This window comes from Pan paniscus, chromosome 7, assembly GCF_029289425.2.
Source record: "Pan paniscus chromosome 7, NHGRI_mPanPan1-v2.0_pri, whole genome shotgun sequence".
NCBI lineage: Eukaryota > Metazoa > Chordata > Mammalia > Primates > Hominidae > Pan > Pan paniscus.
The window spans coordinates 51,184,084-51,200,187 of NC_073256.2; the positions used below are offsets into that span (position 1 = coordinate 51,184,084).

General features: G+C 36.6%; 1 protein-coding gene across 14 annotated transcripts in view; it reads left to right on the plus strand.

Annotated features, from left to right (window-relative positions):
• NRG1 (neuregulin 1) overlaps window positions 1-16,104 on the plus strand; it is a 1,128,445-nt gene that overhangs the window by 969,352 nt on the left and 142,989 nt on the right. For 9 of the 14 annotated variants that reach the window (XM_063607166.1, XM_055116444.2, XM_055116440.2 and 6 more), the window contains exons 4-5: window positions 3,283-3,333; window positions 5,605-5,655. The exons of 4 other annotated variants lie outside the window; for them this stretch is intronic. In XM_063607166.1, coding sequence (XP_063463236.1) covers window positions 3,283-3,333; window positions 5,605-5,655 — 102 coding nt within the window. The remainder of the gene's footprint in view (window positions 1-3,282; window positions 3,334-5,604; window positions 5,656-16,104) is intronic. One more of the 14 variants, XM_063607167.1, reaches the window with a different exon arrangement.

Sequence of the window (16,104 nt, forward strand, 5' to 3'; positions counted from 1 at the left end):
AAAAAATAGCTGTTTCATTTGAGATGAGCAGAAAAATATTATTTTTATAAAATTTAATTAAATTATCAATTGCAGCTTTTAAAAATGGACTCATACTGGTAATAGGCTTCGCCTTACCCCCTTTCCCAAATTGATAATGATGTTAGAAATTTCACAGTATTGGGAAACAACCTGCAGTTATGTTGAAAAGCATGTAAAATATGTTTTATAATTTGTATAACAGTCTACATGTATATTGTATTATGTAGGATGCCCAGGAAGGCAAATACATGAGAACAATATGAAAGCAATAGGGTAGATTTGTCTTTTCAATGTATGGTATCCATCCTGTCTACACTGTTTATTAATTTCAAAATTTCTCAGTTGCCTTAGAGTAAGCATTCATTATGAACAGGAAGAATTCGGGTACTTAAAGATGTTCCTTAAGTTATCTTTATAACTGCTAATAAATAAATATGTCCACTTTTAAATCTTTTAAAGAAATCACTTGATCAAAATTTTTGTATGTACAGCAGTGACATATAAGTTTGGAAAAAAAGTCACATAAGTGAATGTTAGAATACACACAGACACATTTTATGTATGTTTGTATATACTGTATACAATGTGCATATGTGTATTTTGCTACATAATTATATTTAGTGTATTATGATCATGATGAAATTGCAAACATGTTACATTCATAATAATTAGAAAAATTCCTTTCTAGAAGATATCTTTGAGACCATGCAACTTTTTCCTGAGACCAGACCCCGTTTATGAAGAAAGAATTCAAACATTACAAATATACTAATGTTCATTATGTTTACTTGCCTGTTCACCATAAGTTGCTCAGCTGTGTTCAGTTTCTGATAATTCTAAAACCTCATTAATTTGCACTAATGAAGGGGCTGTCCTTTATAAATTAACAAATGTAATATGCCAAATTACTATGGGAAAATATGTTGCTTAAATAAACATCATAAAGATTGCAGGATTTAATGCTTTTTTAAAAGTCTGTAAGTGTAATATAAAATTACTTTCAATTTACTTTTAACAAAAGGCTGTTTTCCAAATCTATAAATTCTACCCATAGCACACATAAAAATGCTTGCTAAGTGGTTTTAATTAAAAAGATTAACTTTCTTACTAGCAAGATTCTTTTTACAATGAAGACTCCTTTGGTGTAGAAGTATAGGTTAACTTTTGAGCTTGTATTTCCTCCAGGGTTAATTCAGAAAGTTTGTATTTGAAACCATAATAATTAAAGATATTTTAAGGTCTCCAAGATAAATACCTGATTTTAGGAAGAGGAGTTATTTTAAGTTGTCTCTGTGTAGATGCCTCTTTGTAGTAACCTCCTGTTCTGATATTTTTAGGTAACATTCAATTAAAAAATGAAGCATTATGGTTAACCTTCCCTCTAATCTGAGGTATTTTTTGCTGGAGATAGAAAAGTTCTGATTTTTTTTTTCTTCTTGGAAGGTCACAGTGGACAGCTACTTTGTTTGTCAAAAATAAATTTGAAAAGAGTCTTGATATCCCAATTGGGATTGGGACTTCTGCCCAGCTCTAGTTGAGCACCTTGGGTTTACGACTTCATCTGGTTGTAATGTCATTGATGAATCCTGAAGGACAAGAGAAGGAAGCATCTCTCTTAGTGTAGGTCCTTTGTTTGGAAACATGGCCCTTCTAGATATTTCTAGAGAAGGACACACGCTTTGTATCTCTAATATAGTTTCTTTGAGATTACATTTTCTCAAAGAAGAACAATTTCATTTTCTGCAGCCCAAATCAAGAAAGCTTGTTGGTGCTGCTTCAGAAACAGATATCTTCATATTACCAATTCGGAATATCCTCTTTCTCGCCTGATGCTTGAGAAAATCCTGAGAAAATGATGGACCATCACATACTAATTCCTTTCAGTTAGCCCCATTTTTAGTGGATGTAAGAGCCAACGTAGGCAACTTTGATGTATTGAAACCAAGCTTACTCCTTGCGTAGTTTGCCCTCCTAATCTGTGATTAGAGAGGATCATCCACACTTAATTTGCAGCAGAAAGACACATTTGGTCTTACTAAAGGTTTATTGCTAATCACTTGTTCTTAAACATTGCTGCTGAGTCTCACATGACTTTGTTTCCCTTTCAATTCCACAAAATCTTTTGTCCCTAGAGAAGCTTCAGAGTTTGAAGAAATATTGGCGCTTAAATTGATTCTGCTTACCTGCTAGACTAGTCCAATCTTGGAAACCCTAAATGGCTATATCTGTATTTAAAGATGATTATATTAGTAATAAAGTTTTCTACTCCATGATTAACAGAATATTAATTTAAACATAAAATTATATATGACCTGCTTAGGATTCTCGGTTAGATCTCAGAATTTTTGTACAGTAGATAGTATCGCAGTAGATTCAGCTTATCTTTTGTCCTGGTTAGAAAACGTGAACTACCATTAAGTCGTTTGGCAAGACTTATGACACAGTGAAACTTGAATGATATACATCATTGCATCTCTACATCTTTCCAGGCTTCCTAAAACTGTACCTTTCTAAAAGTGTTAGATTCTGCCAAACTGAAGCCCTTTTCAGAACTGAATATGGAATTAGACAGTGTAACTACCCATTCCATCATAAAGGCAGTAAGAAAACAAGTTGAAAGTTTGAATAAGACTATCACAATCCTCATGAAAATGATGTATCCAGAAGTATACAGGTTGGATTCATCCTTCATTTCTTTGGGTGGGAGCTGCATACTTACTGCCTGGGTAGCTAATGTCTATCATATGATAAGCACCTGTCTTCATTCTCACTGGCAATTTTAAATAGAGTTCAATGCCAGAACTTGATGTTTTTCACCAATCCTAATTAGAAACATGGCTTACTTTTATTTTTGAACAAAAATGTACTTGTTCAAAGATCTGTAACTTAAAAATTCTTACTACAGCTTGGCAATCCGATAGCTTTGACTTTCTTAGTTCCCCTATTTCGACTTTTCTTCCTGAGAAGCCTACTGCCTCTTTGACATAAATTCTTCCTCACTGACCCAAGTGGAGGCAGTGAATGCTTCCTAATTATTTTAGCACAGCTGATTTTATGCTCTTTGCATAAGAAAGGAGAACTATCAATTTGGACTGTCTTTCTGCATTTCTCACTCTCTGTATGGTTAAAGCCTGGACTTTTCTCACTCCCTTGCAATACTTCCTTCCTTTACACTTAACTTTTAGTTCCAAGGCAGGTTGTGGTACCTGCTCCCGGCCTCCTGTTTATATATCATAATGTCCTATCACCTTTTTTTTTCAGAGATCATCACTGGCATGCCAGCCTCAACTGAAGGAGCATATGTGTCTTCAGGTAAGGAAAATAAGCCTGGCAAATTTTACTAACCAGAATGACAACCATAACTGCTGGCTGCTCCTTCTACTAATCAGAACCCCTTCTGCATCCAGACCTCTCAGCTGCTCTTGTTTTCTGCTTCAATATTTTTCTCAACCTTGTTCTGTCTTTTTGGATTTTACTTAAGGGAGGATGGTTCTTGCTGTGTCTTCAAACTTAGGCCTGAGAAACATACATGAGTGAAAGAAATCTATATCTAGGTGCAACTTAATGACATTAAGCAAGTAAAGGAGATATATCTGAGTTACAAGCTCAGTTTTTATGTCTTTCCAGGTGATTCTCTTAGCTGCCTTCTACTCTTTCACCCCTCAGAGTGTATTCCTGGGTAATTTGTCAACATCTGATCTGTGACCTTTGGGTTTCTAATAATCAGTTGTGGATCGCTAAACTTAACAAAACAGAACAGAACAGAACAAAACAAAACAAAAAGACTTACAGCCTGACATTTTAAAATGCTGTTGTCTTTTGTTTTGGTTGGTTTCTCACTTGCCTGTAGTATTTGCTGATAGCACTTATAGTCTGAGCAGATATTAGCAACTTAGAACCCAACTCTAGCAATGCATATATAACCATAATTCATTGATTTCTTCACAAGCTATGAATTTAATCTATCCTCTATGTATTTCATTTTTTTAACTTTTTCTTATTCTTTGTAATTCTATAATTAATAGAGCCTTAGAACATTTAAAAATTAATCTTTATTTGGAAGAAAATTTTTGAAGACCCAAGATTGGAAATTCATCTCAGAGGTACAATAGTAATTTGGTTTTGCATGGTGCCTTTTCTTTTACAAAAATTCTTAAATTTCATTTGATAATCACAATAAACTTGTGAAACAAGACATCATTTTTCCTCATTTTACAGATGAGAAAACTGAAGTATTAGAAATGTTAAGTCATATACATCAGGAAGTAGAAGAGAAGGTACTTCAAGTTCAATATTCTTTTTATTACTCCACATTTAATATTTTAGCTTCATTGAGTTTTTCATTATGGCTGGTACCTTGTTGAAACTATAGAATGACCTATAATCAACATGTCTTTTTCCATCTTACCTCCATCGTTTCCTCTTCCCTTCAAAGCCATTTTTTAAAACCATAAAAGCTAAACATCTCTGTATCCTAGACTACTTTAGCTATATTTAGGACATATTCATATGTCATTACTAAGATATAAGTGTATGTGTGTTGCGGAATGGTATGATCCTGGAGTCTAAGAGGTTGTTACTCTTCTGAGGAAAGGAAGGAAGGAAAAAAGAGGAAAAGAGAGAGAAAAAAAGAAAAAAAATCACATATTCTAAATTTCTTCACCTTTCATTTACATGTTTCTGTAATATAGGGACTTCATTATCTGACTCCAGTAAATGCCATTAGGAAAAAAAGAGCTTTTACATTTATATGGAACTTATCTTGGGAAATTGACTATAACTATTATTTCTTAATATGTGACTTGAATCTTGATAACTTTCTGGCTGTTGACTTTCAATCCTTCTTTGATACTAAGACTTCTTTATTTCTTACTAATGAAAACCCATCCGTTCCATGCTTTTTTCTGCATGAGTCATATTTTCCATTCTCTCTGTACTTAATGACTGTTTTTTCTTCTTTTATCTTTGCTACCTGAGAAAATCTTGCTACTAGATATCCCCAACTATTGTATGATTTATTTAATTAGCATGGTTTGTTTGATCCTAATGTAATTATTCTATTGCTCTAGCAGAGTTTGCATGGACTTTTCAGCACTTTCTGGTCAGGATGTTTATGCAGATCCAAGTTGCCTGGAAATACTCTCAATCTTGTTTGTTTATTTATTTGGCATGCATGAAAATTGGCTTTCACTCTCTTGGAATCCGGGGATTATTCTCTTTGGTTTCATGTTTTCTCAAAATCAAGACCACATCTGAAAGAAGGAATTTTCTTTCTCACCTGTGGTGTGTATCTCCTCAGAGTAGTCTCTCTTAGAAGTTCAGATAATGCTTGGTGTGTGGGATATTCTTACAGATGGATTGACTCCATTTTCATCCCTTTTAAAAGTCTTTGGGTCTAGACTATGGTAATATTCCTTTGTGGTCTTTGAGTATTGCATTCTGACTTATAAATGCTTCAGCTTCTCTGTTGCACGGTGTTCTAGTACTCTTTTACTAGGCGATACCCAAGCCTGGCAAATTTCTAATTTATGAGTCCAAGCAGCATGACTCAATAAAGCCTCATTCCACTTTTATGTTTTATAGAGTCTCCCATTAGAATATCAGTATCCACAGAAGGAGCAAATACTTCTTCATGTAAGTATACTTAAATATTCTATTCACTGGTTTTTAACCCAAGGCACTATCTGCTTTGGAAGGTCATGTTCACGTCTATCTTCTGCCCCTATTAAGGGTCAGAGTATTGAGTTTGGCAATAGGTGGTATTTGCTGTTTGGAGTAGAAATGGCCTCCTAATATGCTTAAGGACAACTAGACATCCTGTCCTCCCAATATACATAAGAATATTAAAATACACCACAAATGTATTAATTTTAGGGTAATCTGGTGGCTTTGAATATTGAGAAATAATTGCACAAGTTCTGAGGCCTAATTCCTGGCAAGCAGTAGAGCACATTGTGTGTCTCTTCAGCTTCTCTGGATGCCTTCAGCAACTGCCTGAGGCATGATACCCAGCTATTTGGAGCCTCCGTTCCAAAACTTCTTCATTCTCATATAAAGTTAGCTGTGATGGAGTAAGAAAACTATATATAGATGCCCTTAATTCAAATTTGATAGCAAGTAACTAATTATGAAAATGTTTGAAAGCAAGCCCCTAGGCAAGATCTCAGATTAGTTTTCGTCTATTTAATGTGAAATGGGCTTTGTGCTTGTGGACTTCTATAACTGTTAGATTGATTGGGGTTTTGAGCTATGTCGGGGGAACTTAAAATATTAGCAAGGACTAGTATAAAGAGTTTTTGATACTTATAAATTGAGAATATCATCGTATTAAATTTTGATACTCAACAGGGGAGTTTGTCAAACCTTGAAAATTAAACTTATAACTACAGTCTTTCTCTTCCTTATGCTAGCTCCTTATTTAAAGCATTTCTCAGTTTGATAAGCTCTTCAATAAATAGATGTTCCTAGTTATTCTATTTCGATCTGGGGAGTGTGTTGAAGGAACAATTTCCTTTTGCTATCAGCAGGGTAGGAAAACTCATGAAAAGAAAGTCTGTCCTTTTGGCAATTTAAGTTGTTTTGTCAATCTGTTTAAATAGATCCTGTTTGATGTTACAGCCTTTCCCTCCAGGTTGGTGATACTAGAACTGTAACTATATGGTATAAAATTATCTTTTATTGTGTGAAGTATGGTGTTTTGGCTATATTTTAACTACATAAAGCGTCATTTAACTGGATTGATGGCAATAGCCTGGTGAGATCAAACAGGAAATGAAATGCTAGAAAGGGCCAAATTAGTTTCCTATGTGTTCCAAGGGCTCTCATCATATCCTCCAAAATGATAATTTCTGCCAGGGAATTTGTGCTATTTGTTTTTTAATTCTACTTATAAAAAGATTAGTATAATTATATGGATTTTATATAGCTAGCATCCAGGAATCACATTGAGCTTTTTTTTTTTTTAAGTGTTTATTCTGCAGAAGCAAATACTAGGTTTTTCTTTTTTGGCATTTTGTCTGGAAATAATTTCTCTCCTGTGTAATTCATTGAATAAAGTTATTGAAACTCTTGTAATTGGAACCCTTCATGCTATCATCAATGGGACCATAGATACTATCCTTGAGCATATCTGAGCAGTTTGGGAATGTAAAAAAATACTTTTGGTTTTCCTAAGCTTTGGGGAACTGAAATAAATCTCTCAGTTTATGTTTCTATTCATTGCATTATCACTGAGAGAGAAATAATTATGAAATCTGACTCCATTCCCTAATTCTCAGTAGAATTAGTTTTTGATATTTGGCAATGGTTTAAAACTAAGAAAGGAAGCTTTGTGTACCATGATATTAAAATATTTCAATGTGCCATTTTCACACATCAGTCACCCCGGGTCATGGTAAGTTCTCAGTAAATATGGTTGAATTGATTCATGAACACATTTTTTTGTGGAACTTAATTTTATTAGGAGAATATAAACAGTGAATATAATAAACTAGTAACACGATATATTAGAAGGTGCTACATAGTCCCAAAATGAGAAACAGTAGAGGAGGGGAGGGGATAAGGAGAGTTGAAACTTGTGATTTTTATTAGGTTGATCAAGGTAAGTCTCATTAAATTGTTGATATTTGGACAAAAAGTGGAAAGAAGTGAAGGGTTAACTTTGCAAACATCTAGGGAAACTGGCTGGGCATGGTCGCTCATGCCTATAATCCTAGCATTTTGGGAGGCCAAGGCGGGAAGATTGCTTGAGCCCAAGAGTTTGAGGCCAGTCTGGGTAACATTAGTCAGACCTCAGCTCTACAGAAAATTGAAAACTTAGCTGGACTTGGTGGCATGCACTTGTAGTCCCACCTTCTTGGGAGGCTGAGGTGGGAGGATCACTTGAACTCAGGAGGTTGAGGCTGCAGTGAGCTGTGATTGTGCCACTGCACTCCAGCCTGGGTGACAGAGGGAGACTCTGTTTCAAGAAAAACAATCAAACAAACAAACAAAAAAACAAACATCTGGGAAAACTGTATTTAGGCAAAGAACAGGCTGTACAAAGGCCCTTAGGCAAAAGCATGGCTCATGTGCCGTGTAGGGGACCATAAGGAGCCCTGTGGGGTTGGAGTAGAAGGAACAAAGGGATGAAATATAGAAGATGAGGGCCACAGACCCTGGGGTCTGAGCATGTAGTGCCTTGTAGACCATTGTCAGGACATTGGTATTTAATGGAATCACTCTGGCTCCTGTGTGAAGAATGACTCACTGGGAGGAAGGGTAGAATCCAGGATCCCAGTTAGGTGGCTTTTGCTGACAGCATAGTGGCCTGGCCCAGGCTGGTAGCAGTAGAGGTGGCAAAAAATAGTCAGTCTGTAATAGTTTGAAAGTCAAGCCAGCAAGATTCCCTAACCAATTCATTGTGAGGTGTTAGCGAAAGAGAAAAGCCATAGGTAAAACCAAGGCTGCTTTTGTTTTTGGTTTTTAACTTTTGGTGTTCCATTTTATTTTCTTCTTTGGCTTTTTCATTATACTTCTTCATATTAACTATTGTTTTACTTGTTTCTTTATAATTACAATATGCATGTTTTACTAATCCTAGTGTGTTTTTAAAAATTTTAGATTCAGCGGGTACATTGGCAGGTTTATTACATTTTTTAATCTCATGAAAATATGCTCTTCAGTTTGAAAATATAAACCAGTCGTGGCAGGAACCAGGTCCAGTCTTAGTTACAATAATGAAAATAGCATGAAGCACACAGTCCATTTCAAGGCAGCCACACGCAGGACTTGCATTGCAGGGAACAACTGTGAGGTACAAATATCTCCATTTAGTAAAGGCTGAAGGTGAACCTTGAAGAGTCAGCAATAACAATAAGCCAAACTCAAAAATGCCAAATATATAAAAAAGTCAAAGGCCTCAGAAAAGTTTGCCTGGTCAAAAATAATCAGCTTCAAAGAATAGACTTCTTTTCACTTTATTTTAGCCAGCAAGGAGATGCTAGTAAATCCCTGTATTTGAAAAGCGAACTCTGCTTTTCTAATGTGATTGTGCCTGTACCGGCTACATTCTTTGAACTAATGACATTGGTGTTTTCTAAAGTAAATGTTGAAAAGCCTCTCTGAAGTAGTATGGATTCAGCAAACATTTTATGTATTAAACAGTTCTCTGCGATTTGGGGGTCAGTGTAAGACAGGGGAGGCTTTCAGAGCAAACAGATATAGGCAGAGGAGATGGATCTGACTTCACAGCCCCCAAAGTTCCCTTTTTTCCTCTTTAACTCATGTTGGATTAGAAGAAAAAAAAAAAAAAAAAAAAAAAAGGGCAGGCATGGTGGCTCTTGCCTGTAATCCTAGCACTTTGAGAGGCCAAAGAGGGAGGATAGCTTGACACCAGGAGTTCGAGACTAGTCTGGGCAACACATTGAGACCTCATCTCTATAAAAAATAAAGAAATTAGCCAGGCCTGGTGGCAGCCCTGAAGTCTCAGCTACTTGGGAGGCTGAGGTGGGAGGATCACCTGAGCCCGGGAGTTTGAGGCTGTCCTAAGTTATGGTTGAACCACTGCACTCCAGCCTGGGCAACAGAGCGAGAACTTGTCTCTCTTAAAATAAAAACAAACAAAAAAAGAAAGAAAGAAAAAGAAAAAAACAAAAAGAAGAAAATAGAAGTCACTCACCTACCCTTCTACCTACTTAATATATTATAAGCATTTTTCTCATGTTTTTAAATAGTAATCAGAAATATATTTTATAGGTCACTGTAACAATAAAGAAATCATTCTTGACTGGAGGTTTTTAAGGGATTTTTCATTTACAAACACATTATCGGTTTTGCCCCCTTTCTGTTTATTTTTCCTACCACTTGTAAATATTAGTGAAATATCAAAGTTCTTAGTCCTTGCCTTTGTAAGACAATTTTTACTACTCAATTTTTGGAAATTGGAAACTTCCATTGTTCATTCACTAGTTTAGAGTTGTTAATTATATTTTTAAGTTCTTTATGCTAATCTAATAAAGATCAAAATTATAATTTTCTTTATTTTCTTTTGTTTTTTGTAAATGAGGCATCTGTGACTAAAAACTTATAAATAATTGCCTAAATGAGTTTTCTATTACATATAAGTGACAAGTTTTAGGAGAAGAACTTGAACCTTACAAAACAGTCAATAGGACTCTCTTGCTGCTCCTTTTATAGAATCAGCAGAAGTAAAGTGATTGTTTGGAACAAGCCTTAATGACTTCTTCTGGAGATGCCAGCTGCTAGTAGCCCCATTTTGCAGACAATTCTGTTGAATACCATAAAAAATTGTTATACCAACCACTTTGCTGAATTAAGCACCATCCATTCCAATTTAATACATAAATGAGGAAAACAAAACGGAAAATCTAACAAATAGTAATAGGAAAGAAAATCAAGATAAATCCCGGGAAAACAGTTGAAGTGGTAATATCTGTTTCAAATATGAATAACAGCAAGCATTTATTGAAGGCTTACTGTGTGCCAAGTGCTGTGCTAGATGTTTTACATGGATGATGACTCATGGTTATCATGAAAACTTATTACACTGTACGTTGAAACTGATATATGTTGTCCAAAGTCACACAGCAGCATTTAACCCCAGATAATGCAGTGGACTGCTATGTCACATAACGTTTTGCTGCCTCAAAGAAAAAGCCCTTACTATTGAAAGAAATGGGATTCTGTGAGTGGATTGAAAAGTAGCCTTTGGCACCAAGTTTATTGGGAGTATATGTGGTGGATTCAAGTAAATGACTTGTCTGGGGCCAGTTGTACCCAAGTGATCTTCATGTTACACGTCAAAGCATGGCAGGTGAATGAAATGGGAAGAGCACAAATGCTGAGTGGACTCATGCTCTTAAGTCTAAATACTAATGCTGAGGACAACCGCGGTGGCTCATGCTTGTAATCCTAGCACTTTGGGAGGCCATAGTGGCAGGATTGCTTGAGCAAATTGATCATTTGAGCCCAGGAGATTGAGGTTTCAGTAAGTCATGATCTCACTACTACACTCCAGCCTGGGCAACAGAGACCCTGTCTCAAAAATAATAAAAGAAATAAATTCTGGTGCTGCTAATTACCGTATAATTTTAAACAAATTATGTGACTTCCCTGAGACTCAGTTTCATCTCTCCTCTCCTCTCCTCTTCTTTTCTGTTTTGTTCTTTTCTTTTCTTCTTTTGACAGGATTTCTCTCTGTCACCCAGGCTGGAGTGCAGTAGTGCACTCATGGCTCACTGCAGCCTTGACCTCCTGGGCTCAAGCCGTCTTCCTTCCTCAGCCTCCCTAGTAGCTGGGACTACATGCGTGTGCCACCACACCTGAGTAATTTTTTTTAGAGACAGGGTTTCGCCATGTTCCCCACACTGCTATTGAACTCCTGGGCTCAAGTGATTCACCCATCTCAGCCTACCAAAGCATTGGAATTGCAGGCATAAGCCACCATGCCTGGCCCCGAGATTCAGTTTCTAGGTCTGAAGAACGCTATTTATTTTAAACATATATTGGGAAGTCTAATGTGAGAAAATGCATGTATATCATTTAGCACAACTTTGCTTTAAGGTGGTCCCTTCATGTATGGAAGAGAGCTAGTGTGTGGAAAAGTGACATGGCTCTAAAAAGAGAATAAAAGTCAGAGAGTCTCTACATCTTACTTCAACAACTTTGGAAAATGCCCTTATTGTTGGAGAAGGAAACGAGTTTATGATTTTAGCCTAAGTGATGATGCTGACAGTTCTTTGCCAGGAAATCACTATGTCTTTTCAAAATATTATATATTCTCAGCTAAGGCTTCATTTTACAGGAACTAATCCAGGAAGTCTTCCATGAAATCTCTGAATGAAATGAACAATTCAGTTTTTAATTTGGCACCTAAAAAAGCTAGCTGAAGGAAAAGAATGTCTTTGCAGAGACATTTCTGTCATAATGAGATAGAACGGTTTCACTTGGGAATAGCACACTAATATGTATTGATTAGATTGGACCAGATCTGGGTGGTCCATTGGTGGAATTTAGACCCATGGCTCTTACATTCTACCCTCAGTTGTAACTGACTTACCTGCTTTTATGGTAGAAAAAAACTTCTGGGAGCTTAGCTAAATGATTCTTAGCTGGAAAAATGCCATTTCAATTTCAGATGTTTATTGGTCATAACATGTGAACCTCTCCTGCCACTGTTGGAGAGCTACTTTTAATTGAATGCAAATTGTGTTTTCAGATTTCCATAAACATGGCATTTTTCATGGGTTGGTGGCTCTGCCCACTGTGGAGAATGACAAACAAATTATCATGCATCATATAGCAATAAAATAATAATTCAAAAAGAAAATTGCCCTACTCGTATTACCTCATCTTTTTGGTTGGCTGGAGAGTTAGTTACAGATTTTTAGGATACTAGAGTGACTTGGTGCAAGAGTTGGGGCTCGTATATTATAGCCATTCATAGGTGCAAGCAAGTTACTGCCTTCACAATCGGTTCTTTTATTCTGTATATGAATATATCTTCTTTTTCTTTTTTAAACAATACTGCTTGTGAGTATAATTTATTTCTTCACTTCTGCCTTTGCCCTTTCTAAAGTCATTCACTGTCTATCATTGCATTCCACCAATGGAGGAGAGAATCTAAAAAGTTTTGATTAAGCTTTGACCTTTCGTACTGGTTGAAATTAACGCTTTACAGAATTATTCTTTTGGACCATAAAATATGTGTGTGCGTGTGTGTGTATGTGTATGAGATATAGATATAGATATAGATATAGATATAGATATAGATCATTGATACTTGCATCATACTTTACATTTTATAAGGCATATTTTCTTATTTTGAGTCATTTATTTATACAACTCAGTGGCTTAGATTTCATCGCATGGATGAGGGACTTGACGTTCAGAAATCTGTGACTTGTCCCAAGTCAAAGAACAAATAGGTAGTTCTAAAAAGAAGAGAAAGTCTACTCCTTATCTAAACAGCACATTTTAGGGAAGAATCTGATTGGCCCTGATTGCATCATGTCTGACCCTAAAATACTGCATCCAGGGAGATTAATGCCTCCAGCTGAGTGGGGGCTGGGGCACATATCCACTGCTGTGTGTGTTGGGGTTAGTGAGGGCAGATGGGCTCAGCCCCATGGGAACCACATGGTGTAGAATCATTACAGAGAGGAGAGTTCTGTAGCAAAAGAAGGGAAAAGTGAGCTAGACAGGAAAACAACAACACAATCATTGACAACTGATAAGCAAACAACCTTAGAAAAATCAGAAAATAGGTATTAGTAACAGAATTTTAAAGGAAAATTAAAAATAGGTGTTGTTGAAAATTGTGTTTCATTGGGCAGACAAAACTAAGCAGGATGAGCAATCTGAAGAAAATAATAAGCTGGAAAACTGAATATAATTGCAGTATCATTTTTTTAAAAGACTCATTAGTACCTATGAGCCATTATAATTACTCTTAACAGTGCCCTCTTTTTAACCCAGGAAATTCTGCATTTTGAAAGAAAGTAGAAAAACGTAGAGAAATGAGTTACAGTTTTGAAATTAGAATGCATGGGAAGCATTTTGAAATCTGTAAAATATTCTACCTTTGATGTCAAAAGTCAGAGTACTTGATATGGATCCTTTAAAAAAAATCCATGATTGAGGAGATTTTGAAAAATTCCTAGTTTCTTTTACCAGAGTAATTGTATGTTGATTAGGGTTTGGGTGTTTTTTGTTTTCAATTTGGAAAGAAAAAGAGCGTGCTTAGCCCATTCCATATAATATTGTATAGAAAACTCACCAGGTCTTGTTCAATTGTGAGATAACACTGATTGAGGTTTTATCAGACTTATAGACATCACCATTTAAACTTAAACGAAATAACAACTCCGGTAATTCATCTGTGGGCATCTTCCACTTTTCTCTGTCCCACTCTGTTATAATGCACCTCCCATACAAGCTGTGAATACTTAATTCATTTCTTTAATAACTTGCTGTGTATACATAGTTTAGCTAATCATCAAAAGTGTTGGAATGCCACTTTTCATTTTATCTCTTAGTCTACCAAAGGTCAGCAAACTCTCAAAAACCAATTAATTGGGTCACTGTGGCTTATAGCCTAGAGCTATGCTCATCTTTATTCAAGTCCATAACCATCTCTGATTTCAGGTTTGGTGTTTAGGTTGAATTTATCCATCAACGATGGGCTCTCTGGTTTGTTCTTTGCTGAGGTATTCTAGCACTACCTCTTGAGTGAATACCAAACTTTAAAGAGCTTTTTAAGAAATGTCAGAAGGAGAGAGTGAGAGAGAGAATGCCTGGCTTTGTGAAATGTTGCAGAAATTTGTATTTGTAATTATCACAAATTTAATCAGTCTTTCCTTTAAATTTTTAAAGCAATTTTGGACTATTCTCATTATTTCAACGGTAGGGAAAGTAACATATAGATAGGGATAGGCCAAGTGACACTTAAGGTCAAGTAGCAAGTGAGTGGTGAATGTAGGTGAATTAAAATTGGATGGCCCTGTTTTTGCTGTTTGATCCTTAGATCACTGAAAACTTTCCCTCTCTTTTTTTTTTTCTTTTTTCTTTTTTCTTTTTTTCTTGAGACGGAGTCTAGCTCCGTCGTCAGGCTGGAGTGCAGTGGTGTGATCTCGGCTCACTGCAACCTCGGCCTCCCGGGTTCAAGCAATTCTTTTGCCTCAGCTTCCCAAGTAGCTGGGATTACAGGTGCGTGCCACCATGCCTGGCTAATTTTTGTATTTTTAGTAGAGATGGGGTTTCACCATGTTGGCCAGGCTGGTCTTGAACTCCTGACCTCAAGTGATCTGCCCACCTTGGCCTCCCAAAGTGCTGGGATTATAGGTGTTAGCCACTGCGCTTGGCCAAAGCTTTCCCTCTCTTTAATGAAAATGAATAGATAACCAGGTCCTACTGTATTTCAGCATGAGGCTAGGAAACGTGTATGCATATTTCTTGGGAAGTGGGAGGTGGGAGGTGTAATGATTGGGGGAGATAAATAGGAAATAGTCCTTGGGCTGAAGGAGTTCGCAGCAAAGTAAAAAGTTTAATTGTGATTAATTGTGCATAATGACACATAATCATAATGGGAAGTAAAATATGGCAAGAGGAAGACTTTCAAATTAAGTTTTTATTTTTTTGTAATATTCCTTAAGATAGAAAAGCCAGCCGGGTGCGGTGGCTCACACCTGTAATCCCAGCACTCTGGGAGGCAGAGGCAGGTGGATCACGAGGTCAGGAGATTGAGACCATCCTGGCTAACATGGTGAAACCCCATCGCTACTAAAAATACAAAAAATTAGCTGGGCAGGCTGGCGGTTGCCTGTAGTCCCAGCTACTGGGGAGGCTGAGGCAGGAGAATGGCGTGAACCTGGGAGGTGGAGTTTGCAGTGAGCCGAAATCGCGCCACTGCCCTCCAGCCTGGGCGACAGAGCAAGACTCGTCTCAAAAAAGAAAAAAGAAAATAGAGAAGCCATTTGTGGTTATGTAATTTAAAAGAAAATTTTGGCCAGGTGTGGTGGCTCATGCCTGTAATTCCAGCACTTTGGGAGGCCAAGGCAGGCGGATCACTTGAAGTCAGGAATTTGAGACCAGCCTGGCCGACATGGTGAAACCCTGTCTCTACTAAAAATACAAAAATTAGCCAGGCATGGAGGCACATGTCTGTAATCCCAGCCACTTGGGAGGCTGAGGCAGGAGAATTGCTTGAACCTGGGAGCGGAGGTTGCAGTGAGCTGAGATCGCACCACTGCACTCTGGCCTGGGTGACAGAGCAACACTCTATCTCAAAAAAAAAAAAAAAAAAAGAAAAAGAAAATATTATTATTATTACTATTTTTATTATTATTATTTTACTGTTGTCTGTCTCCTAAAATAGCAAATTGTTGTTTCTACTTCATATTTATAGGTCATTTTACTAAGAAATCAGAATCCTGAAATTTATCTCATTTTAAAAGATGATGACATTCTATAATTTACCGTCAAGAATAAAAGATTAGTGATGATTGAAGGTGCTGGAAATTAATTTACACTAAATAGCATTTTGAAAATAGTTTGGGGAACTTTCTGAAATATAACTAGAAACTT